At 40.9% G+C, this 26,900-nt stretch overlaps 2 protein-coding genes across 2 annotated transcripts; both read right to left on the bottom strand.

Annotated features, from left to right (window-relative positions):
• Positions 1 to 3,576: 3,576 nt before the first annotated feature.
• LOC146714075 (N-acylneuraminate cytidylyltransferase-like) lies at positions 3,577 to 8,719 on the bottom strand. Its single transcript, XM_085450677.1, has 8 exons — positions 8,372 to 8,719; positions 7,533 to 7,675; positions 7,235 to 7,390; positions 5,589 to 5,722; positions 5,390 to 5,484; positions 5,177 to 5,312; positions 4,909 to 5,074; positions 3,577 to 4,829 (listed from the first exon to the last, which is right to left on the bottom strand). The coding sequence occupies exons 1-8, from the start codon at positions 8,611 to 8,613 to the stop codon at positions 4,648 to 4,650; spliced, it is 1,254 nt and encodes a 417-aa protein (XP_085306803.1). The 5' UTR covers positions 8,614 to 8,719; the 3' UTR covers positions 3,577 to 4,647.
• An 8,173-nt stretch (positions 8,720 to 16,892) lies between these two features.
• On the bottom strand, positions 16,893 to 25,553 carry LOC146714074 (N-acylneuraminate cytidylyltransferase-like). Its single transcript, XM_085450676.1, has 8 exons — positions 25,064 to 25,553; positions 23,285 to 23,427; positions 23,048 to 23,203; positions 20,491 to 20,627; positions 19,094 to 19,188; positions 18,833 to 19,004; positions 18,569 to 18,734; positions 16,893 to 18,323 (listed from the first exon to the last, which is right to left on the bottom strand). Exons 1-8 carry the CDS (start codon positions 25,276 to 25,278, stop codon positions 18,109 to 18,111), a joined length of 1,299 nt encoding a protein of 432 aa, XP_085306802.1. The 5' UTR covers positions 25,279 to 25,553; the 3' UTR covers positions 16,893 to 18,108.
• Between the last annotated feature and the right edge of the window lie 1,347 nt (positions 25,554 to 26,900).

Below are 26,900 nucleotides of genomic sequence, written 5' to 3'. Positions count from 1 at the left end.
CTGCAACAAAAGCTGCCTGAGCCTGTCCTGCCAATCATGGAGATGCACAGGGTCTACAATTGATTGCAAAGGGGACCACAGCAGTTAGCACTACAGCCTCACAACCAAAAGATCCAGTGTTCAAATTCACTCTAGGATCTTTCCTTGGGGAGTCTGCATGTTCACATATCTGTGTTCTCTCTCTGGGTACTCCTGAATACATGCATGGCTTTATGTAAGATGGTGATTCTAAACTGACTGTTGGTATGAACGTCTGTCTCTCTGATGACTTGGATAATTAGGAGAAAATGGACTGAATAACTCTGAGCCCTGCAAACCCCATTTGAGAACCAGTGCTATAAGGGGATATGAGCAGCATGATAACTGTGAAATGTTTTTCTCTTCCCACACTGACCTTTTTATTGTTCGCTTCTTGCATGTCTTCTGTCAAGGATTCAGAGGACCTATCTGTCAGTTCAATGCTTCGCTACAGCTCCTTATTGTTGCAAGTGCGTGGACAATAAGATTATGCGCACACAGCGACAGTCACCTTAAAAGTGCATGAAACAAGGTGCTGCAGTAATAAGGAGAGGTAGTAAGACACTGTAGTTAATGCTGGATGGACCTGGCCCATCCAGGTCATCATAGTTCTTCAGAACTCTAGAAAGCTCTCAGATGAGAGGTGAAACGTCTTCAAGAAACTTAAGTACAGAAACTTTTCTTTCCAAGCTCCTTAGATTTAATTATGTTTGATAGAAAATGTTGTCCAGCATAATATAGTGTAGCTTACATAGCTCCTGAGGTTATTGAGGGACTACAGATATGTTCTTGTCCGTCTTGGAACTAGACGTCAGCACACAGTCAAAGAAACCTTTCAAGACTGAGTGTTGAATACCTTACTATGTGACATTTGACTAATTTTACTTCCAGAAACTCATACATCATCATACATCAGTTTCTGTGAAGACGTGTGCGTGCCAACAAAGACCTTTTGCACATACAACAACAATAAACCATGGTTCACTCCTAAACTCCAACATCTTTGTAAGGCCAAGGAGGACGCCTACAGAAGTGGTGACAGGGCCCTGTACAAGCAAGCCAGGAACACACTGACCAAGGAGATCAAAGCAGCTAAAAGCATCTACTCCCAGAAGCTGGAAGAACGGCTCTCAGCCAACGACCCAGTGTCAGTGTGGAGGGGCCTGCAGGAAATCACCAGCTACAGACGCCCCCCACCCACTATTGAAGCAAACAAAGACCTGGCCAACGAGTTAAACACTTTCTACTGCAGGTTTGAGACGGACAGACTCCCACGCCCCACCCTCCCCTCCTCAGGGACATTGCTTCAGACATTGACCCCCAACACACCTTCCACCTCTCCCCCCTTCACCCTTCCCCTCCCCAATCCAGTCTCAACGACCACCCCCACCCTCCCCAATCCAGACCAAACGATCACCCCCACCCTCCCCAATCCAGACTCAACGACCACCACCACCCTCTCCAATCCAGACTCAACGACCTCCACCACACCTCTCACCCCCCTTTCCTCCTCCCTGAAACTAAGAATACACACTCAGGATGTGAGCCGACTATTCCAGAAACAGAAGCCCAGGAAAGCCCCCGGACCAGACGGCATCTCACCCTCCTGCCTAACCTGTGCTGAACAGCTGGCTCCCATCTTTACCCGCATCTTCAACAGATCCCTGGAGCTGTGTGAAGTTCCCTCCTGCTTCAAACGCTCCACCATCATCCCTGTTCCCAAAAAAACCCACCATCACAGGACTGAATGACTACAGACCTGTCGCCTTGACGTCTGTGGTCATGAAATCCTTCGAACGACTGGTGTTAGCCCATCTGAAAGACATTACAGGCCACCAGCTGGACCCTCTGCAGTTTGCCTACCGGGCAAACAGGTCGGTGGATGATGCAGTGAACATGGGGCTGCATTACATCCTGCAACACCTTGACCGCCCGGGAACGTATGCCAGGGTCCTGTTTGTGGACTTTAGTTCGACTTTTAACACCACTGTGCCTGAACTTCTCTCCTCCAAACTCTCCCAGCTCAGCGTGTCACCAGCTACCTGTCAGTGGATCACCAGCTTCCTGACAGACAGGAAGCAGCAAGTGAGGCTGGGGGAGATCACCTCTGAAACTCGGTCCCTCAGTATTGGTGCCCTCAAGGATGTGTCCTCTCACCACTGTTCTCCCTCTACACTAACGACTGCACCTCCAAGAACTCGGCTGTTAAACTCCTAAAGTTTGCAGATGACACCACTGTCATTGGCCTCATTCAAGATGGTGATGAGTCTGCATACCGGCAGGAAGTTGAGCGGCTGGTACTCTGGTGCAGTCAGCACAATCTGGAGCTGAACACTCTTAAGACTGTAGAGATGACAGTGGACTTCAGGAGACATCCCTCAACTCTGCTCCCCCTCACCATATCAGACAGCCCTGTGTCAACTGTGAAGATCTTCAAGTTCCTGGGTACAACCATCTCCCAGGACCTGAAGTGGGAGACCAACATCAACTCCATCCTCAAAAAGACCCAGCAGAGGATGTACTTCCTGAGACAACTGGGGAAGTACAGTCTTCCACAGGAGCTGCTGATCCAGTTCTATACTGCGGTCATTGAGTCTGTCCTGTGCTCCTCCATCACAGTCTGGTATGGAGCAGCCACTAAACAGGACAGGAGCAGACTGCAGCGGACTGTACGGGCAGCAGAAAGGATCATCGGCGCCCCTCTGCCCTCCATCCAGGATCTGTACCTCTCAAGAACCAGGAAACGGGCAGGGAAAATCATCACAGACCCCTCACACCCTGCACACAGACTTTTTGATCTGCTGCCCTCTGGCAGACGGTACAGAAGCCTGCAGACCAGGACCACCCGACACAGGAACAGTTTCTTTCCCCTCGCCATCTCCCTTCTTAACAGTTGACCTGTCACACTGCTCCCACTGCCAGACTGCAACTGCACCTTATGTACATTTTGTAGTATTCATTCCACTTCTGTATTTTATGTATATAAGTTTAGATTTGTTATTTATAGTTGGTTTACATAGCTTTGTGTATGTATGTGTAATGTGTATATATAGACACGTGTGTGTGTGTGTGTGTGTGAGATTTACATTGCTGTGCTTGAGAGCCACCATCTACCGGAACCAAATTCCCTGTATGTGTCTGCACATATACTTGGCCAATAAACACGATTCTGATTTTAGCACCTCACCTTCTTTTCTACATCATGTGGTACCATGGTGATGTTCTCTGATAAGATGTGAATGTGTTTCGTAGTACAGAAACTCAGAATAAAACCCAGATTCAGCTCCATAGTCTAGGCCTCTGGTGTCCTTGCAGTAAAATGAGTGATCCTTCCTGTTTATACTTCACTTTATGTGATCATATGCAAACACAGCCTTTCTTAACATTTGATTTAATTTTCAAAACACTGCTGACATTCCTCTTGCTTGACACAGGAAAGGTTTCTTGCTTAGAGATGGTAATAAAAAATTACATATCAGGATGTAATAAACTTTTCTGGCCCTTACCAGATCTTAAAATTAGGTAAATGCAACATCAGATGAACAAAAACACGACATATTACAACATGACATTGTTTGTTTAATAAAACTAAACCGAAATGCAAAAACAATGTGTAAAAAAACAAAAAAACAAATGCAGTCTATGAATCAGTAGCTTGTAGAACCACCTTCAGCAGGAATGACTACGTATGCACTTTAGCAGCCTCAAATCACTGTAGAGGAATTTTAGCTCACTGTTCTTTACACAGTTAAAGGGTTCAGAGCTGGACTTTAACTCTCTGCAACACAAGACCCAGTTTCAGTAAAGACAGACAGATGGCCTCACATTTGAATAGTTTGGTACACAGAGGTGGTCATGGTCGACTCAGTGACCACACCACCGTGTCTGACAGCTGATTCGTGTTTCTGCTGATGCTGTGCTCGTTTTCTCCAAACATGGTGCTGTGCATTATAGCTAAACATCTCCACCTTGGCCGGGTCAGAAGTCTTGTTCAGATACACTTTAATCAACCTAAGCCATGCTGTCACATTGTTTTTAGAAGCAGAAGAGACTTTCTGCTAGCAACCCTTCCAAACAAGCCATACTCGTCAAGTCTTTTTCTGTTTTTTGTTTGTTTGTTTTTTTGCACTCTTTGAACATCGCACAGTCCGACCTTGGGATCATGAGACGTCAACTTCTGGGAAGCGTGTGGCATTGTGTTAACTCACAGGTGAGAGCTCTGGACCTTAAAAATGGTCAAACCTCTGCTTTTATAGAGGTCCACACACATGCTGATGATAAATTAATCAAATGAATTTGACTAGCAGGTGCTGCTAACCTCCTGCATTTTGGCTTAGCTTCTGTTAAATTGGGACAAAGTGTAGTAGGCCGTGTGTTTTTACACATCCAAAGTTGCCTTTCCCCATTTTTAACAACTGGTGAGGACCAGATGATTATTTTATTATGTCCTGATAAAAAAAAAAACAAAAAAAAAAACCCTTAGAATTGAATGAGGATCTGCTTTTTTACCATTACTACAAACCCGTCTCTTGACATTTCTAACATATACATGACTAATTTTAATTATTTTGATTTCTTCCATTTATCAAAATTAATCTGCCATTAGAAGTTCTTACAAATGCTGTGGTCCTACTGAGGTTTTGCCATTGGTTTCTGCAGGAGAATGAGCTCAGCAAAATCCCACACAGCTCCTGATCCCCTAGAAAGGGGGCAGATGTACTTTGCAGCCTTTGAGGCCAACTCTGGAGCATCCCCGGGTACTGCACTCAAACCTGCCAGCTTCAGCAATTTCTCATCTGCTTGATCAAAACCTGAGGGGGGGAACAGAAAAACATAGTGAGGCTAAACTGAAATGATAACTCTCAAGAAATAAGAGTGCAGTTGTTTTACCCATGAATGCCACATGTTTCCAGTCCAGACTCTTGTTCTTCATGACCTCTTGCAAATCGTTCAGCGGCTTCTTTCCCACCTCCATGACCTGGCACCCTGTCCTTTTTTGAAGTTTGGCAGCCAAAGACTGGGCCACAGCGTCATCACTGGAGGTCAACAGAATGACCTTGTGAAACAAGACAGAGGGCAGTTTGTGGGCAATGTTATACATGACGGGTCAGTTTACTCAATTCTGTTCAGACAGCTGATGAAAAAAAAAAAAGCCAACCTCCACTTGTTTTTCCTGCAGCATGTGAATAGCAGATGTGTTTCTGGTATTACTAGACAGAGCGTTGATTCCTTCTGCTAAACATGCAGAAACATTGCAGAACAGCAGGCGGACTACCTTACCGGGGTACCCGTACCTGATTGAGGAAGCACAGATTAAATGAGAAAAAGGAGTGGATAGTTGATTAAAAGCAGACTGAGAGGCGCTTCTCACCTGAGAACCCTCTGTTCTGCAACAGGCCAGTCGATGTCTCCATCTATGTCCACACTGAACTCCGGCAGCATCTCATAGTAGATCGACTTACCGCCCTAGAGAGGTGAAAATGCAAGGGTGAGAAAAATATGCAGTTACCTGAATGAAAGATGGTGTAGTTTCATGCACTGGTACTTGAGGCACAGTTTTGCCCCATTACCTGCAACTGTCCCGTCTTAATGAGATCTTTTGTGGTGAAGTAAAACGAGCCATTCTCACACAGCTCTCCGGGCCAGTCCTGACGCCGCGGCCGGTTGGCTGGGTCCAGATTTATAGCCTCAGTTTTTTCATCAGCTAGGAGGAAAGAGGCTCAATTACATAAATTGAAGGATTAAAAGCATATGACTGAATAGAGTTTCAAAAATCAAACATAGTGGAAACTCAGGCTATCATTGCAGCAGCCGTGTAACTAAATTTGGAAAGAGGAAAAACATAAAATGAACCTAATAACAGAGTTATCGGTTGTTATCAATTTGATAGTGAGTGCTCATTTTCTGTATTTCATGTATCCAGAATTTTAAAAGCCAAGGCAAAACCTTCATCACTCAGGACTAGGATCTTCATCTCGCCGATCTTTCCATTTTTAGTTTCACCTTCAGGTAATCCATTCTTTCCTCTATTGGTGAAGTGGTACTAGCTACAACATGAGCCCAAAGCATTCCCGATCCGTACTTGTGTACATAAGTTTTCCATGAAAATGAGAACAGCACGTTGCCACTCCTCAGTCCGCCAGTCTTCCTGAAAGCCTTTTGCAGTTACACCAGGAGTTCAGATTTCTAGTGAAGAACAACAAGCAACTCTAAAAAGATTTCTTGATCTTCCAGACATCAACTAATGCAACATTTATAGTCCTGCATTGCTATACGTCTTTGACTAGACAGTGAGGATGACTGTGGGAATTTAGGGAGCAAAATTCTTTGTTTAATGCAAAGAGCTTTAACTAGAGGAACAGAACAAAAACAGCCAGATGGTTGTTCCTCATATTTGAGGCCAAGTCCCTCTAAGACAGTAAACCACTTTAGCATGTAAAGTTGGGCCTGCTGTGACAGACAACCTACACACAATACCACCATACCAACTGATATCTAATTAATTAATTGATGTCACTCTAACATCTAAAATTCAAAGGATGTGAGTGATCAGTTGTTTGTTCAGACAGGAGAATATTCGAGTTGCATCGGTAGGATTTGTTTCATCCCAGTTAATAAGTTACTAAGGTGGAGGTCCACTGGCACATTCAAAGTAGGTCCACACTGACAAAAAAAAGAAAAAAGATTTTGCAGAACTGACAGACTGCAACTTGTAAAGATATGCACATAGATCTATTTAGCAAAACAACAAATAAAACATCAACGAACCAAGACTGTCTAAAATTACTTCGAATAGGCTGTTGTAATGTCATTTACAGATACAATATAATGTCAATATTATTCACTCACTTATCCAAATAATTGAATTCAGGTGTATAAAATCAAACACCTACTATTACACCTACAGGATGCTACCTGTGCGGCAAGTCCAGTTGTGAAATTTCCTTGCTATTAAATATTTCACAGTCAGCTGTTTGTGGTTTTATATCCAAGTGGAAGCAACTGAAAGATAGCAACTCGCCTACAAAGTGGTAGGCCACATAAAATCACAGAGCAGGCTCAGCTAATGGTGAGGCACACAGTGTGCAGAGGCTGCCAATCGCTTCAGACCTCCAAACCTAACATGGCCTGTAGACTAGCTCAAGAACAGTGCATGCTATGAACAACTGTCTGTGAACTCAGCATGCACATAACAGTCAAACATGTGTTAACTTACATAATTCATCTACCTCCTTCCACCGAAACTGGTGTCTCCTGACCACTGAAAAGACGGAGTCATAGCCGTCCTCTGTGATCTTTTTTAAGGCCTCCTTCACATCAAACGGGTGGAGGCACGGGGATGTAGCCTGGATGTTGCAAACTATATCCACCTCTGTGAAAACAAAAGCCAAAGAATTTTCAACTGTGTGGCAGAAGAATGATGCTCGTGAAACAACAGCGTAAAAACTGATTCTTTGACACGTCAGCAGTTTTGCGTGATGGGAGGGGCAGCTGTGGGTTGCAGGTGTACCTACCATTATGGTATTCGAGGAACTCTTGGATAGTTTCTAATGATGAAGTAGAGTCTCTGGAGACTTCAGGACTCCTCTGGTGCACCTGAGCACCCCATGCCTCAGCAACTTTCTTAATCTCGGCATGGTCCGTTGATACCCACACACTGTGAAAGAAAAGACGCATTGTTGTTGTTTTTATTGCATTTCACAGAGGCATGTTGCAACAACAAGAAAGTTGTAGAGAGCCCTCTGGTGAAAAAACTACACAATATAAACACTCATAGCATGGTTGAAGGGTGCTTCTCTTCTTCACGTTTCATTTTTATTTATCGGACACTATAAAGGCCCATACTGACACATGGACAAATTGATAACAGTGGGCAAACATATCCACCAACAAATAAGTCGGCTGAGTAACCCCATCACTCAGACCGCTCACACATGGACTCTATACACACACACATAGTCCTTTGCGCTACTTCAAAGCACTTTGTTCTCCAATTTCTCCCTTTCTCTTCTTTTATAAATCCCTCTTGATTGTGTATATGACGAATCTGTGGATGCAACACGGAGAGTGGAATATGTAAATAAATCTAACCAGTAATAATAACCCGTAAAAAACAGTTAGCCTGGAACACCGACTCAGAGTAGATTGATGAGCCATTCGTTAATACTTAAAGAGCCACCTATAAGAAACAGGGAAATGCGCAGTAGGGTACAATGATCATCCCATGTGGATCTAATTTGAACTGGTGGTTCCACAGGGACATGGAGGAGTCTCGAGTCCAGCAGACACAGAGATAGGAGCTCCTTGCAGCTCTAATTTAGTTTGAAATCACCGTCACACATTTGCAACGTACCTATCAAACACTTCGGAGTCCACAGCAGCCCTCAGCACCCATCCCATGAGGGGGACACCGGCTAAGGGCTTGATGTTTTTAAGCGGAATGCCTTTGCTTCCCCCCCGTGCCAAAATGAGAGCAGCTACATGTCTCTTCTGGTTCTTGTTGGAAGAAGCAGCTACTTGTCTCTTCTTCTGTTTCACGTCGGAAGAAGCAGCTCCGTCCGCATCGTTGTCATCGTGTCTTCGCTTAGCGGACATTAAAGCGGTTCTTGTGGTTAAAAACAGACTTTTGGGGCAAAAGGGAGGAAATGAAGCTGCTGGAAACAAATTCTTCTTCTTCTTTATAGGGTTTACTGGCGGTTAGCAAACAGCAAAATGGTGCATTACCGCCACCAAGTGGCGTGGAGTGTGGACCGAAATGACAGAGAAATAAATAAAAAAAATCCTCCCAAACAAACGAGTCTGCCTTAAAAACGAAAATATGGCCTGCTAGCTTTCACTCACTGAGTTCTTGCGAAATAAATCAACCAAGTCCAGTTTTACTTTAATATCGTCAAGCTTTTTGATCAGTTGTCTTCTTTCATCATCGTGCTTCTGACACTGCAATAAAACATGCAGTCACGCTTCGCTGTAAAGGTCTCGGTCGTTGTGTCTTTGGGCGAGACACTTCACCCGTTGCCTACTGGTGGTGGTCAGAGGGCCCGGCAGCCTCGCCTCTGTCAGTGCAGCTGTGGCTACAATGTAACTTTCCATCACCAGTGTGTGAATGGGTGGATGACTGGATATGTAAAGCGCTTTGGGGTCCTTAGGGACTAGTAAAGCGCTATATAAATACAGGCCATTTACCATTTACCATATTACAGTCCCATTTTCCTGTATGGCTCTTTCCTCTTAAAAATAACCTGCTGCCCAAATCTAAGTTGTGATTTAACTGTCTCATCTCTGCTGTTTTCCTTTGGATTTTGTAAAACCATCTTCCTTTTCTTTCTTCGTACCATTGCTTTTGCCACCTTTTCTTCATTTTCTGCTTTATTATGCCCTTTTTCATTGTCCCGCTGACACCGATAACCACATCCTCTGAAAGACTTTTTGTGGCTTTCATACGCTTTAACTCCACAGTGTGCTGGTACCCAAAAAAGGTCTCCTTAAGCCAAATCAAGTGTTTTGTGAATTTCTATCAGGATGTCTGCTCTGCTGTCTGAATTACAGCACTGTAAACCGGTTAATGATGAACTTGACTCTAGGCATATCACTGCTCTTTATGGCCTTGTGTCTTCTCTATTGAGTAGGTAAAAGGTATTGAAAGCATTTCACCTGTGTATACTGATGCCCCAACCAGAGGCCGATATACTGGGGTGGTGTGTGGCACCCAGGTTTTGCATATGACAATATTGCTTATTAATATAAGCTAGCACTAAGACTTTGAGCTTAGCTACAATTAATGCAGAATATGAATTCAAAAACTGCATATGTTGCATTATGTTACTGTCTCCCATTTAAAAAAAAATGGTTCAGCGCATAGTCTGAAACTGCATTATTTCTATATTTATATAAATATAGAAACATTTTTATTTCTATATTTATTTATTAATCAACATCATTGGCAATTTAGATTACAACAGAGGTGCTTGATTGCTAAACTCTGGAAAAGCCATGAAGGTGTGAGTTATTAACCTAATAAATCATGAAAAAATGAGGTTTGTTCATGACAGATTTGACATTTTTTTGTAAATTTAAGCATGAAAAAAAAAGATTATTTCTGTGTATGTGTATACTTGCTGTACTTGATGTATTTTAACCAATGATATAGTACACAAAGAATATAACACCTGCATATGTGTAAAGAAATGGCTTTGATTTTGTCACCCTAAGAAACTTTCTCTAGATCCGCCACTGACCCCAACACTGATCCTTTTCCTGCTTTGGCATGAAAACCATGCGCAACAAATGCCATTCCAGCTGGGTTTGTTGGCTGTGGTGCATCTGTATATATTTGGACATAACTGTAAAACTGACCCATGCATGCAAGTTTAAAATGATACTCACTGTCTACACAGAGCTCTTTATCCCTCCTTCCTCTTCCCAGCAGGGTTTAAGCACATCTTGTGTTGGATGATCTTGTCCGTGTCTCCTGGCATTTCTCCGTCTACCTGTAACCCTACTGCTGGGTTGTTTTAAAATCCAGGAAGCATGTAAAAGCAGTCATCCCCAGTGTGCACGCGCCTTCTAGTGGTCCGCGAAGGTATTGCAGGTGACCCGCAGTAAAGACAGAAACGATTGCATATTTATATACATGTATTCATTTCTATAAAAATCGACTTAAAGCTGCTTTCTGATGTTACATTCCTCTCACCTGAATTTCCCTTACACGGTAGTTTGTTTGGGGTTGACACACTGGCCTTATTAAATCCCCTCAGTCAGTTTGCAGATAGGAGCTTTAGTTTGTATCAATTTTGCTACATCTGGCATTTTTGGTGCAATTTATTGCTTCAAAATTGAATATGGAATTAATCCAGGTTTTTGAAGAAAAAAAATCCATATAAAAATCATGCCAATTGCAAAAGTCGCCATCAAGTGTGGGATTTACTGAGGAAATGCTCTGCCCCCACTGCTGTGCTACATAGGTCTGAACACCCTCAGCGAGATAACTGAAAAGAGTGGCTACACATACCGATTATGGAATGGAGCAGTCTTGAGCCACATCCTCTCTGACATCAAGATGTATGCCAGGAGGGAACGAGTTACTGATTGACTGATCCACACCACTAGTATGGATGCCTACCCTTACATGTGAGAAATGTGTTCACCTGAAGCATGTTTGCATGCTCCCTCCCTTCAGTGTTGGTGGGGATGAATAGAATAAAATCATTCTATTTTATACTATTTTCATATTCATCTTTGGAGGACACAAGGCCCTGCGTTGGCTAAGCATTTGATCTTGTTAGTGCCCAAGTTCAAAGCTAACCTTGAAAAAATTTTCAAGAAATTGTAAAGAGTAATACAACATCAAGGTGATGCCAAAACTACCTGAAATTATCATATTTTAATTGAAACAGGCGGATGTCAACATGTTGTAATGAAAACATCCCAAAACATCCAAGTATTAGTTTAGCTCTTGCCCTTCAAGGGCAGTTGTGCTCTCTGGGTGCTCTTGTTGTTATAGTCATTATGTAATATTTCCTCATACCTCTCCTTTAGGCTACATGCATTTCTCTGTAGTAGATCATTAATTTATCCCTTTTATCACAAAGCCATCGGACACTTGCTGAACAGGACTTGCAGACAACACCATTCATCCATGCCAAAAATTAAATATTGACTCAAACATCCTAGTCAAAGGCACACACCTGCAGTGCAAACAGAATTTAGAAAGGCACCACTGCTGCTCTGTGTGGTTTTCCTCTCATAGCAGCTGGACAGAGGGAAATAAAGCGAAAAGCCTCTGTTTGAATCCAGTGTATACAGAAATATGAATCTATTTAGATTTTTAAAAGAGACAACCCCATTTCCTTTCATTGATCAGGATATTACATCTGATTTTTAAAAAAAACGTGTACTTCATTGTCTCATGAAGTGTTTTTACTAATCTTTCTGGAAGCAGCCCTATAGAGACTCCAGCAGGTTTGATTTTCAACCATATCTCCAAACACACACAACCTCAGAGAGACTTTCTTATAGATTAGTAATTTACACCTCACACCTCACATTGTTAGGTGCATCTTTTCATTTACTCGTTAACCCAAATATCTAATGAGCTAGTCACATGGCATAAGTGGTCAACAGAGCCTGTTTAGATTCAAACCCAGCATCAAAATGAGGAAGAAAGGGGACTTTGAACTTGACATAGTTAGTGGTGTGAGTATGTCAAAAGATTACAGAGGATGGTCTGAAAAGAGAAAATTTCCAAAATTGAGGAATTGTTGATGCCAGAGGTCAGAGGAGAGGGGCCTGATTGCTTTGAGCTGACAGGAAAGCAGCAGTAACTCGAATAACCACTCATTTGGTGCAGAAGAGCATCTCTGGTCTGGTCAACAGCAGCAGAAGACCACACCAAGTGCCACTCCTGTCAGTTAAAAACAGGAAACTCGGGCTACAATTGATACAACCTCATCAAAGCTGGACAATAGAAGACTGGAAAAACTTTGCCTGGTCTGATGAGTCGCAATTTCTGCTGATACATTTGAATGGTAGGGACAGAATTTGGCATAAACAAAATCAAAGTATGGATCCATCCTAGCTTTTATCGATAGCTCAGGCTGGTAATGATGGTGTAATGATGTTGATAGATATTTCATGGCACCCTTCAGGTCTCTTAGTACCAATTGAGCATCATTTAAACACCACAGCCTACATGAGAATTGATTGCTGACCATGTCCATCACATTTGTTCCACAGTCACCAGATCTCAGTCCACTAGAGCACCTTCGGGATGTGATGGATCAAGAGAGTCTCATTGTGGATGTGCAGCCGATAAATCTGCAATAACTGTCAGCTGCTGTCATGTCAAGTGCCACAAAGAAGCTCCAACCTGGCAAGGGTGTGCCTAATAAAGTGGCTGGTAAATGACATTTGCGGATGCACCTGCAGTCGTCAGGCAACTTGCACAAAAAATGAACGATAAACAGCACAATTGTCACTTTTGCTGTTTCAGTATTGGTTCTTCATGCAGAAACAACCAAATGTTGATGATCTGTCATATTGAAAAATCACATCAGGGAAGCTGGATAGAAGGACAAATAGCTCTCTTTCCCAAAATAACTGGGAACTGTAGTTTCTACCAAAAAGGACTCCAAGTGCCTTTTACTTAATGAGTGCTTTAAAGAATATTTGCCACTATAAGGCTTGGGTTTGCCGACAATAGGCTAAGTGTTTTCAATTTCTGTGCATTTTGGGATTAAAATTAAATTAGAGCTAAAAAAAAAAAAAAAAAAAAGATTTGCCATTACGTCAGCATTTGTTAAGAATTTAGTTTCTGTATTCAATCATCGTTTCTGGTGTCTCTGGTGTCTCCAGTTTATTTTTAAAAATGTTTGCTGGTAACTTGCTTTGTTTTTCTTCCTCACCTTTGTTCTCCTTCCTTCATCATTATCCGTTTCACCCAGCCAGAGTAGTTTCACTTACACTTCTTTGCACTTTCCAGTCAGTCCTGTGTGTGTGCAATTTTGTTCCTCCGGCTCCTCCCTGTGAGTTTATCCTGTGCTCAGTTGTCTGCATGCCACAGGGATGAGTTTGTCCATTTAAAGCTCTCAATGAATTGATGACGGTTTAACTTATGAGGAGATGAGAAGGAATTATTGGTTAGATCAAAAGGTTAAATCCTTGCCAGATGGCTCCAAGTTTAATGCCATTTACGCACATCCTTAAAGGAAAGTAGTAAAGCCTTTTAAGGGACTGAAGACTTCTTTATAGGATTATGACACCTCTTGTAAAAATAAACGCAGTAAGAATCATTAAAATAAAATTTAGACGTTTAGGGTTTTTAAAAAAATATGATTAAATAAAGTATTGGACCTCCTTACAACTGTATAGTCTACAAGGTTAGGTGTCTGTGAAACAGGAATCTGGGTATCCAAAAGAAAATCAGTGAGCCTGACGGTTTTTAACTCCCTGCATAACTCTGGAGAGTAAACTCTGTGAGTTTGATGTTTGCTGAAGGGGAAAACACTCTTAATAGTAAAGAAACATCTCAGTAGAGGTGGGCCCAGAGATGTACTGATAAAGCAGGCTGATCTAGTTAAGCACAAAGATTAAAAATGTGCTGGAGGGGGTTTGGCAAGCAGACAAAAACTTACAATGACAGCTTTTATTTTCTTAGCAAAAGGCAAAGAAAACAAAAGCAAACACAATAACAGAGCAGACCAGACCAACAGACAATGAGGGTGGACATGACAAAGAGATATAAACACAGTAGGAGAGTAGGGCAGAATGGACACACCTTGGAGCACAGCTGAACAGATGCTAACTGACAAGACAGGGATAGTAAAAAGGAACATCAACACCAGACAGGCACGGGACCTGACTGGGGAGACAGACGTCGAATCGCAAAAAGAGATTAGACTAGAGAGTAAACAGACCGCAAAAAGTTTATATAATTCATGATCAGGGAAAATAACAACATACTAATATTACCAAGACTTAACATAAGATACTAACTCTAAATTACTGGACCCAGGACCATGAAAGAAAACAATAAGCTGCTACACAATAACTATGGACACAATCATTGCACATTTGCTAAAATACCCACCCATTGATTTCAGATAATACACAAACGTATTGCATTCGTACATTCACAACTAATATCATCGGTGTGTCTCAGTTTGCATAGTTCTGTTAGTTCACTTTGATTGTGTGTAACAGAAAGATGATCTTTGGCACAGTGTTACTAGAGACAGGTCACTATATCCAACATCATATTCCTGCATTGGGAGCCTCATTGTCAGCATGCTGGACGGGCACAGAGGCCTCCTCATTACCAGTGTCAGTTAGAATGTGTCTTTATTCTCACTGTAATGTTTAACGTGTGCAACTTAATATAGTGCAAAGATCTCAACAGTGCAAAGATCACTCACAGCGGTCATAAAAAAAACCCAAAGAAACTATAAGCTACATAATATATAAAAACAGAAAAAAATTACAACAGCTATTCCCAACCCATTTGTGCACAGAGCAGATTCAAATAGATGCTGCTGTGTTTAATGCTCGTACATTGATGCCCCATTAAAGAAGATTCAAGTCATGTAAATAATAAGCTCTTTATGGAGGACAAAACAATCTCAGAGAGACTTGTTCTTCCTGAGGACCCCCAGGAAGTATAGTCTCTGCTATGTCTGCTGTGATGTTTACACTCCAGGTTAGATCCTCTTTGATGTAAAGTCCCTGAAACCAGAGGTCTGTGACCCTCTCCACAGTCCCCCGGTGATATTTAAAGGCTTATTGTCTTGTTTTTTTCTTCCTGAAGTCAGTGATCAGTTCTTTTTTCTTGGATGTATTCAGGAGCAGGTTGTTATCTCTGCATTGCTGACACATTTAAAGCCGTTTAAACATTTTGTAGCCTTCATTTTTTCATTCATCCATTCATTTTAAGAGATTTACTAACAGACAATAACAAATAAATGTCATTGACCTGACTTAGGAGGTGTGGAAATCCTGATTATCTGGTTGTACAGGTGGAATTGGTGACATTTTTCAGTCAGGTGTGTTTGTGACAAGTAGATGAATACTTTAGAGATGAGTCGGCGCAGGCAAGTGGAGACACAAAAAAAGCAGGATTTATTCCTGTCAGTTAATTATTTGTGCATCCTTATCTTCTTTGGGACTAAGACGTAAAGAGGGGAATCAAGGATATGCAGTCTATGAAATGAGAAAGGGCATGGAAATGACACACGGCAAAAAGGGCAAAGCAGTGGCAAGGCAACACTCAAGGCACAGGGACGGTTTGACAGTTAGTTCTGTCTTTAAAGGCATGACCTTTGATGCAAATGAACAAACCTGATTTGCAACTTTCATATTCAAAGATTTTCATTGTATAAACTTCTAATAAAACAAGACAAAAGCATCTGCACTAAGAAATTCTAGCAATGACAGTTTGGCACTTACAATATCTTGAAATAAACTCCATGCACATTTAAGCCTGTTTGTTTTTCAGTGGGCATTTTAGATGCAGGTGATTCGGTCCCAGGCTGCTCCAGTCTGCATGCCAAATGTTCTTGGATACTAAGATAAGATACTAACCCCATGTTTCCCATGTTCTAGACCTGAAAACATTGATCTTTGGTTTCATTCTATAATACTGACCTTATTTTTCTATGAAGGCTTGAACTTTGAGAGTTTTTAAAGAAGAAAGAAAAGTGTGAAAATGTTCATACCTGTCTGAGAAAAGTGTATAAAGTGTGTACTGTGGGGTTTTTCAGACTTACAACATCTATAATAATTGTAAAAAATAAAGCTGGCTACTTCGCGGATTTCACCTATCATGGGTTATTTGTGGGCCGGCAATAAGTCTGACTCAACCAGAAACGAGATCATGTCTGTCACCGATTCTGTTTGTAATTTTTGAGGACAGAATTTCAAGGCATAGCCAAGTGCTGGAAGGCTTTCACCACTTTCAGATTTGGCAGTGGAAGGCACTGCCAAATCTGAGGCCATGGTCCTCAGCTGGAAAAGGGTGGAGACCAAAATTGACCCGTGCCAGAATTTCTTTTGGCAGAGAAATTGTCCGATGTTCAAAATAACATTAGCAAATGCCATGAAGTGTTGAGTTTTTGTGATGACCTAAATTGTCTTTGTCCAACTACATTCCTGTTAAGAAAATGGATAATGATGACAGTACCCAAACTTGTTTTGTTAACTTGAAATATTTTATTAATTTAAAAATAATTATAAAATAATCATAATCCAGTCAAATTAAAACCAGAGAATGATTTAAATGACATTTAACCAAAACAAGCACAGGAGAAAAGCAATGCAAAATCTTTGAATAACAGAATTAAAAATGGAAAGAATACACCTTTACACATACACCTTACCCCACCTTACCCCCCCCCCCCCCTCACAAACACTGTTAAATTCTTATTTTTAAAGAATACGTTTGCTTTCTTACCCTATTCTAGAATAAGCTAGAGTATACTACAGTGAGGAGAAACCTAGCTAAGCATAAAGCCTGCAAAAAGAGGAAAGTGACAGAATCCAGCTAGCTTCACCTCCAAACCTTACCAAGAAACCATCAAACTTCAGTTTTATTTAAGGCATTGCCCTTATGTTTGAAGCAGGGCAGCAGGGGATATCAGCGGCATAAACAACAGATGCATGATAACTGTGACATGTTTTTGAGTGGAGAGGTGATAGAGGACTTCATTTCTTTTTCACATCGACCTTGTAATTATTTGGATTTTTGCATGACTTCTTCCCAGGACTTGGAGGCACTATCTGCCAGTTTCAAAAAAGAAAAACATAACAGTGACGCCATCTGTAGATTTGTGATTACAGAGAGAGCTTAGACAGTAGCTTCAGAGTTGACCCCAAACATTGCTTTCTAGTACAGTCCTCCAGTGTCCTTGTAGTAAATGTGACAGTTCAGTGCAGCCTTGCTAGTGCTAGCTTAACGCGTTATGTTTACATTTGGTGCTTTACTTTGTGTGATGGAATTCAACCCTAACGTAAATTAACATCTGATTTAACGTATGAAATTCAAAGCGTTGTCAAAATTTCTTCTTTTATTCCATGTGCAAGAATCCTATTCATAGTGTGTGTGTGCGTGCGCGTGTGTGGGGAGGGGGGACAAAAACCTTCACTGCATGAGGTCCGTGTGCAAGTTTCTTTGCTTTAACCCAGCTACTGCCAAGTTGGATTTGAATGCCAGGGAATATTTTTGACCAGGTTTATTAAATCAACCGAAAAAAACCTTCTATTAGTGTTAAAAATGAAGACAATTTTGAGAACCTAAGAGGTCAAGAGGTCACTTAGCCATAGTGAAAAAAAAAATGACATTTTTGGTGCAACAAGTTTGTTGTTTGGACCTTTAGTGGGAACAGTTCCCTTGTAGTTTATTTTTTAAAACAAAAGTGTTTTATAATGTGTTAATGTGTTTTGTGTTTATGTACAGACCACATGACTTTTTTGATGTCCTGATATATAAAACCTTAGATTGAAAGAGGGTGGGCTACTGTAAATCTGGCCTCAATATTTCTAACATGCATGTGCATCATTTTGTTTTATTACTCTCAACCTTTTCCATGTAGACTTCTTTTAAGATTAGAAGTTGTGGCGGTCGATGCGGTCGTGCTCCCTCTGAGATTTTGCCATTTGCTTCTGCAGCCGAATGTGCTCGGTGAAATCCCGCACGGCTCCCGATCCCCCAGCACAATGGCAGATGTACTTTGCAGCCTTTTTAGCCACAGCTGGAGCATCGCCGGGTACTGCACTCAGCCCTGCCAGGTTCAGGCATTTCACATCTGCTTGATCAAAACCTGAGAGGGGAACAGAAGATCATTAGTCCCTATAATAATTTACTTAAACAAGCTGCAGAGATTGGCTGCACAAACACAAACAGTCAGACATCTTTAATTGTTAATTTGTTGCCAGACACTATTCAGATTTGATTAAAACAGCACTTTAACATAAATGTTAAATACACCACCTTTTAAAGCAGTAGCCTCAACATGTTTCCAATTCCTGCCAATTAAACTGTTAACAAATAAAAATACAGTTTTACCCATGAACGCCACATCCTTCCATTCCAGCTTCTTCTTCTCAACGATTGATTGCAAATCATTCAGCGGCTCCTTTCCCACCTTCTCAACCTTGCACATTATCCTATCTTCAAGTTTTTGAAGCAAAGCTGGGTCAATGGAGTCTTTCTCTGTGGTCAACAGTATGACCTGGTGAAGCGAGACAGAGTGCAGTTTTGTGAGCGACGTTCCACAAGATGGGCCAGTTTACGTAATTCTGTTCAGACAGCTGAAAAAAAAAATCCAACCTCAACTTGTTCTTCCTGCAGCATCCGAAGCCCAGTTGTGTCTCTGGTGTTGACAGACACCATTGCCTCTCCCGACACAGACATAAAGATCTTTCCATCAGTTAAACAGCCGGAAATGTTGCAGAACATTAGGCGGACCACCTCTGGTGTGTCCTTACCGAAGTAACCGTACCTGATTGGAGAAACACAGGCTGGATCAGGAAAGGGAATGGATAGTTGATTAAAAGCTGACTGGTAGACATTATTTTCGGCGCTTCTCACCTGAGAACCCTCTGTTCTGCCACAGGCCAGTCGATGTCCACGTCTATATCTACGCTGTACTCCGGCAGCATCTCATAGTAGGTTAACTTACCGCCCTACAGAGGTGAAAACACAAGCATGACTTAGATGTATTGTTACACAAAGGGTTTGGAAAAGCCGTGGAGCTGTCACAGTCCAATTTGGTCCTTTGGTTTATTATAGATTTTTTTTCCCCTTGTTGGGTACCAGCCAGATCTCTGTCCTTATGTTTTGGGTTTTGTTTTGTGCCAGATTCTTCTCCTAAATACATCAAACTACACAACAATTAAAGAGAGAAATACGCAAGACAATGAGTATCAAATGAAATTGAACCCAATATCAGTTTGTTACGGCCCTAGCAGGGCCTCCTCCTGAAGGTGCCTGTGTGGGCGTGTCCCACTACCTCTTCTGCCTGAGGTGCCACCTTTCCCTTTTACACAGCTGACTCCCGTCAGTAATCAGGGAGATTTAAGCCCAGGGAAAGGTGAGCTCTGGGCCAGAGTGCGGTTACAGCTAGTGAGCTGAGTGTTAGTAGCTAGTGAGCTGAGTGTTAGTAGCTAGTGAGCTGAGTGTTAGTAGCTAGTGAGCTGAGTGTTAGTAGCTAGTGAGCTGAGTGTTAGTAGCTAGTGAGCTGTGTTAGTGTTTTTGGTGGTTTTCAGCTAGTGAGCTGCTCTTTCTTTTTGGCTTACGTTTTACTTTATTGACCACGCCTGAGTTTTGTTTGTTTTCTTAAACAGTGGTTTGTCCGTCTCTTTTAGTCGAGTTTGAAAGGGAACTTTAATAAAACTCTTTGATTTAACCCTTTTGCCTCCTTGACTCCTTTTTCTAACCCGGTCACTTTTTGTTACTCCCCCCTCATCGCCTAGACCCCTCAGGGGAACGTAACACAGTTTCAGTAAGAATCCCACAAAAATAGAACACAACTAACTAAACTTTCAACACAGGAAATCCAGCTCAGAAAGTCTGTTTTTTCTTTACTTCCTCCCAAAGTTAAGTTCAGCTTCTTATTCAATGAAACTTTTTTCTATAAAAATAACATTGTTCCTGTTTTAAGCAGACTTTTTTCCTGCAGTCCAAGGACTCCTTTTCATAATAAAGAGTCTGGAGATTTCAAAAGGTTGCAGACAGCATGCCGAGATATTTTTACAGCAATAGGGATTGAACAATCTCTTCGACAACTTAGCTGATGAAATCTGATCCATTTGTCATCAATCTCATCTGCTGCTGTCTTATAGGTGTGTGTTTAATGTTGGTGCCAACCAGGAATAAAAAAAAAAAAGGCACGGTTTAATTGTTGGGCATTGGGGCTGTTTTTTCAGTTATTATAAAGTCATTATAGTCATTTTAAACCATATATGCACCACCACCACCACCTTTACCTGCAAGTGTCCTTCCTTTTCAATGATCTCTTTTTTGGCGAAGTAAAATGAGCCATTCTCACACAGCTCCCCTGGCCAGTCCTGACGTCGTGGCCGTTTGGCTGGCTCCAGATTGAATGGCACTGTTTGCTCACCAGCTAGAAAGAAGCAGGATCCATTAATAACAATGCAAACTCCTCTTTCCATTAAGTAGTTATTTACACAGAGAAGCTGTCTGCTTCTTGACATAGTAACCAGTGTGTGAGTGAACTGAGTTTTTAAAAAGACATTGAAGGGAAATTCATGCCATCATAGTAGGTGGGTGACCAAATCTGTGAGAAATGTGTTAAATTCTGTAGCTTTGTTTGTTTGTATGTCTTTTATCAAATACATGTTAAGAGTTGTATTGATCTGTTCATAAAACTAATGAAAAAAGGAAACACGAGTGTGCACGATGAAGGATGGAAAGGAAATTCCAGTAAAAGGAACAACAGTCACGATCTATACCTCCAACAACCAGTTTATGAGTTAACCTTTAAACTGGTTGTAAACCTGGAGGTAGGTGTGTAATAAAGTGCACTGACAGGTTGTGTGCATGTGGGTAATTACAAACACAACTTAGAAATACATGCATGTGCCAAAGTGAAATGACTTTATGCCAAGTAAAACAGGATGCATGGTTCAAAATGTCTTATTGGTGACAAGTAAGCAAGTGAAAAGGAATTAACAACTAAATTAGGACTTAAAGTTTGATTTTATGATTCACCGCATCAGGATATATTAGCACTCCGTATGGTGACAGTAGGAACTTAAGAGTCTTTTAGTTCTTGTCTGAGGAGATTCACTGTTCCTGCAAAAACCCTTCACTTCTGAGAGATTCTGGGTCTTTCATGCCTCTTTTAAAATACAAAAGTGTGGGACTAGTCAGGTAGATTTTTAAATGTTAGCTGTTATTAGTTTTGTTTTATTAATGCACAGCAGCAGTTTGATGTTCAAAGTGACAATGCCACCAGCCACTACCTGGAGCTGCGCACCTGACAGATGGCTGCACTCCTCTTTGGCACTCTGTGTGAATGCAAGATATAAATGAAGAAAAGTGGAAAATGAACTAGTGACAGCCGTGATAACCGGCAATGTTTTGGATTATTATTAGTATAACTATGGAGAGTGAACAAGATTGAAAAGATCAGTGTCTTGTTATGTTATTTGTTTAAGCTATCAACATACTGGGAAATGATGCAAGTACCTGACTTTTGTTTTGTTACATGAATCTGCTGCATCTGATTTAGGTTGGTAAGAAATGTCAGGCACAGTGTGCAGTGACTTAATTATTGGTACCTCTTTTAACTCAGCCAAAAAGTGGTAGGGCACACATAATCACAGAGCAGGGTCAGCAGATACTGAGGCACTATGTGAGGAGTGAATTAGAGAGAAGATTGTGAGGCAGGTCTTCTCATCATACATCACTGTCTGACCTTGCAAATGTGCCCCAGGAAGAATCATTAAAAAAAATTTCCCATATAACTTCTAAATTTTGTGGAAAGCCTTCCCAGAAGAGTTGAAGCCATTATAGTTGCAAAACGTCAGCAGAGATCATATTAAACCCTATGGATTAAGAATGGGACGTTCATATGCATGTAAGGTTAGACAAGCAAATACTTTTGGCAGTATATTGCATTTTGTAAACACTCTCTGCAGGGAGACGAGTAATCCATGAATGCCTAACAACTGCCTCTGTGCTTCCCCCGGGTGGAAAACAAGCACAAGTGTGAGTAAGTATCAAAACTGAAAGCTGCTTGCATGCAGATCAATAATTATCAGATGAAGAGAGCTGATAAGCTTGGAAATTTAGTACTGTAATAGCTCAAATAACCAGTTCTCAACTTGGGACCAGTTCTCCAATCCCATTTTTAGAAACACCAAGCAGTTAAAAAAAACAAGTATAAAAAAGAAAGACTGTCACTGTAAGGATTCATTGTTTGTCCAGTGAAGCATCTGTTGGATTTTGTTTATCGCAGTTAATAATTACTAAGGTGCAGGTGCAAAGATCGTCTATTTAATGGCTGCTCCTCCCTGTCATTTGAATCCTTTAACATACCAACAAGAAATCTGACCTTTTTGTGAAAATTGAGAAAGTGAGTGTAAAAAAACAACACACAGGTCTATTTGGAAGAGAAGACAAACAAGATGAAAAGGATAACCACACCCTCTAAAAATAGTTTAAATACTTTCCTTTAGGCAGCTGAAATATAAGAAGCACTCCAAGAGCACAAACCTCATTCATTACATTAATTTTATGTTCTTTGTTGTTTTTAAATGCATTTTAAGAGGTTTGTAGTGCAATAAGAATCAGATAAAGGAGGCATTGATATGTTTAGTTATACAAACATGTAGGAGCACGTAATGGATAATAGATGAATAACTTGAGCTTATTATATAAAAATATACTACAGTATATTTCTAACTAACTAGGCAGCTCATTCTCTTTCTCTTCATAATACTTTCTGTAAGACAGTAACACATTTTGTAAAAGGTAAACGTGAGATCAGAGGTCAAATGTGCAGACTTGCTCACTTACATCCTTTTTTAACCTCCTTCCAGCGAAACTGGTGTCTCCTGACCACTGCGAAGACTGAATCGTAACCGTGCACCGTGATCTTCTCCAAGGCCTCCTTCACATGGAACGGGTGGAGACACGGTGATGTAGCCTGGAAGTGGCAAACTATATCCACCTCTGTGAAAACAAAAGCAGAGTAATCTGCACTGTGTGGCAGCAGGGCAATGCTTTGAGACCATCTTAGAAACACGTTCCTACCTTTATGGTGCTCAAGAAACTCTTGGATGGTTTCTACTGATGAGGAAAAGTCTCTGGAGACTTTAGGACTCCTCCGGTGCACCTGAGCACCCCATGCCTTTGCAACTTCCTCAATTTTATCATGGTCCGTTGATACCCACACACTGTGAAAGTGAAGGTGCATAATCATTATTATTAATTGTAACAGTCTCTTTTCATAACACTACTAGACATTCTGTATTTTGTCCTCATAGCCAAAGATATAGTGATTAGAGATCGTCCAATGTAAGCGATTGAGAAAAACAATACTCTGATATATCGCCCGATATTTTTGTTTTTGGATATACAAAACAGTTAATTTCTCTACCAATTGTCATGTGTTATTTATTTTTTTAATTGTTTGTTTACTCCCGTTTTTGTTCGGCTCAGTGTGTTTAAGTTGTGGTGTTGCAAGAGGGAAGTTGGAACTTTGAACAGTCAACACTCGTAATATAGTTGAAGGGTGTTTCTTCCGTCTCTTTTTTGCTTATTTAATTTTTATGTCGACATTTTTATATCGATATCGACTTTTGGTCTATGGATGTGATCCATTATAATTAAGGAGATTAGACTGAGACTCAGTCTCTTCACATTTTTTTTTTTACTTAACACATGAAAGCTCACTGAACAAATTGGGGGAGGATCAGGAAATTTGCAAAATCAAATCTGTGTATCCACCTGTTGGGGCGACTTAAGAGGGATTCTGGGCTTAATATTAATAAATGTGTCCAGTATAATTGTCGACAATGACACAGCCAGCTGTGATAATGATGGCAGAGAAGTCTCACCTTATCAGAAAACAAGACATGACCCGCAAAAAGCTAACAAAACAAAATGAGAATTTGTGTCTGTAATTAACCACACGCACACAACCTGCCAGCCTCTTGGTGACACACGTACCTCCAAGCTTATCGGTAAACGAACAAACCAGTTGTAGGAAGACTAAATAACTGGTAATTGCTGTTCTTTTTGCTGGAATATAAATTATGCCCTAGCTCAGTGCGCATGCTCCATTTTTTTTATGAACGGATCTGATGTACGATAAAAACAAACAAACAAACAAACAAACAAACCTGCACTTATAGTAAGCAGATTTTTTGATGAATGATCTCATGTTGGTTAAACGATGGCTGCAGCGGCACTAAACTGTTAACGGATAATTAAACTGAGCTCACAGTGCAATAACTCATTGGCAGTTTGGACGTTTTAGGGTTTTGTTGCATAATTGTATGAATTGCTGTAACTCACAGTTTAAGTGTATGAGTAGTTATGTTTCAGCTGAGGGTGACTTTAATAGGAAGAGACAAATTCCAGATCGTAATAGTGTTTGTAAAGTCAAAATAAGTTTGACAAAAATGTTAGAAAATGTTTCTCATAATGTGCAGGTTATGTCTGCGGAGTCACGCCGATGAAAAAAAAGAAGTGGAATATAGTAGATAAATGCGAGCAGTTTTCTTCATTTGTGACTTTGTTTAAGTAAACATCCTAAAAGGACGCGTGGGACTCCTCCACGTCACACTTAAAGCTGAGCACAGAGCTGCTCAGCAGCTGCTTAGCGATCAGGGAGCAAACTGATGCATTTTATATTCCCTGACTTTACTGATGTGCAGAATACTTTAGGCCGTTATGACATGTGGACAGAAGTAGGTTAATATAATATAATCAAATCTGATTTGATGTTTTCATAACGAAAAGACATTAAAGTTGGCTGCTGGTGCTCGTTCATCTGACCCTACAATAAAAGCTCTTGTCCTTCCTCACCTGTCAAACATTCCCGAGTCCACGGCGGCCCTCAGCACCCACCCGATGAGCGGGACCCCGGCCAGCATCTTGATGTTTTTCAGCGGGATCCCTTTGCTCCCACCTCGAGCTAAAATTAAAGCTGCTATGTGACTCTTGGCATTTCGCGGCATCTTGCTCGATGACTGACATTCGTCTAACGAGGTCTCATTGTTTCTCCGTGTAGCGGATGCCATAACGACGTCAAAGATCTACTCCTACTACGAAGCAAGGTCTGGGTTTATCCGGGTGACTTCCGTGGCCTACTATGAAGATGGCTCACTTATTACCGACATAAATCGCTATGATAACCTGTGCAGTAGATCTACCTGCTCCGGAGCAGGTTAAGTAAAATATCAGAGAGCAACAGGTGTGAAAGCACCGCCCACCGACCAATCAGGTCTCCGGAACACAGCGTCATCATTAATGAAAGATTCCTCAGCCCTCTGCAGGGAGAGGAGGCGGGTTTATAGTTTGTTCTATGCGCCTTATTATATGAGCTGAACCAGGACATACGCACTGTACCGACCTGTGTGTGTATTAATGTGGTGATTTGGAAAATGTATTAAATGTTATTCTCCTCGCTTACATTTTGCTGTACCTGCAGCTGTTTGAACAGCGAACACACACCAGGAACACCTGTTCAATCAGTAACATTAACTTTGATCTGCAGACAGACTGAAGCGATACCTCTTTTTCCTAACCGGAATAAGAGGTTAAAAGAAGGGTAGGGGAACTGCAGTCAGGAAATGAAAAGAGCTGTCCGCTGTGTTGAAACTACAATTTGAATTTGGACAACACTCCTAATTCAACAGGCAAAGGATAAAGCCTGTAAACTCCCCCCCTTTGAGTAAAGCAACTGTAAGTTTAATTTAGAGTCAAATTAATGTATAAAACTATTATGGTGTCTTACCATTACTGTAATGTCTTAAGTTTTTTGCAGTGTTTGCATCAGTCTTGTTTTATTATTATTTAAACATTGTTGTAGTTGTGTTTAATAAATGTGCGTTTTCAGTTCCAGCCTTAACTTCAGGTGTTTTTGTACATTATTCTCATATTAACAAGTTTCTCTGATCTTTTTTGACACAATTCACACACATTATTTCTGATTAATTATTACTTTGAGCTGATTTTAATAGCAGCAGTTGATTTAAAAAATCCATCCACATTCAGTCTCGTTGATTTCGCATCCCTCAGCACAGATGATCACACACTTAAAGTTCAGAGGTGAAAGAAATATTTCTGCTTCGTTTGAAGTTTGACTGCAGGTTAGAGTTAGTCCAGCAGGTGGTGCTGCTGGATGAAACCAAACAAACTGATTCACAATGATGGCTGATGCATTTTTTCCAACCCTCCGTGTGCAGATTATTTTCACTTGACTGTTGACTTCTTAATTTGTTCCATCTAATCACTGAATAAAAACGTATTTAACCCAGTGGAGAAAACATGAAATAAATGTCTGCTGTTCTTTAACACCATCATTTGATCAGCTCAAACACCTCAGTGAATCTTCATCTTCTTCATGGTTCATTCCAGGTTTTTTTGGTTTTTTTGTTAGAAAAGGCAAGAAAAAACCCTCCATCTATACATTTAATCTGTTTTATTAATGATACATTATTCAGGAGATCAAACTAAATGTGATACCACAGCTTCAAGACACATTAAACCAATAAGTCTGTCAGATTATGTACAAAGTAGAATTCAAAATTCAAATTCCCCCAATCATTACAAGTAGGCTAATAATCCGTGTTGATTAACATGTTTCTATTCAGCAAACGAACAAAAATATGTTATTGAAGATTATATTTCACATAAAAAA

Source organism: Copadichromis virginalis, linkage group LG3 (genome assembly GCF_057382275.1).
Source record: "Copadichromis virginalis isolate Kocher_CV1m ecotype Utaka linkage group LG3, C_Virginalis_male_GT1.1, whole genome shotgun sequence".
NCBI lineage: Eukaryota > Metazoa > Chordata > Actinopteri > Cichliformes > Cichlidae > Copadichromis > Copadichromis virginalis.
This window is presented reverse-complemented; position numbering and strand designations above follow the sequence as displayed.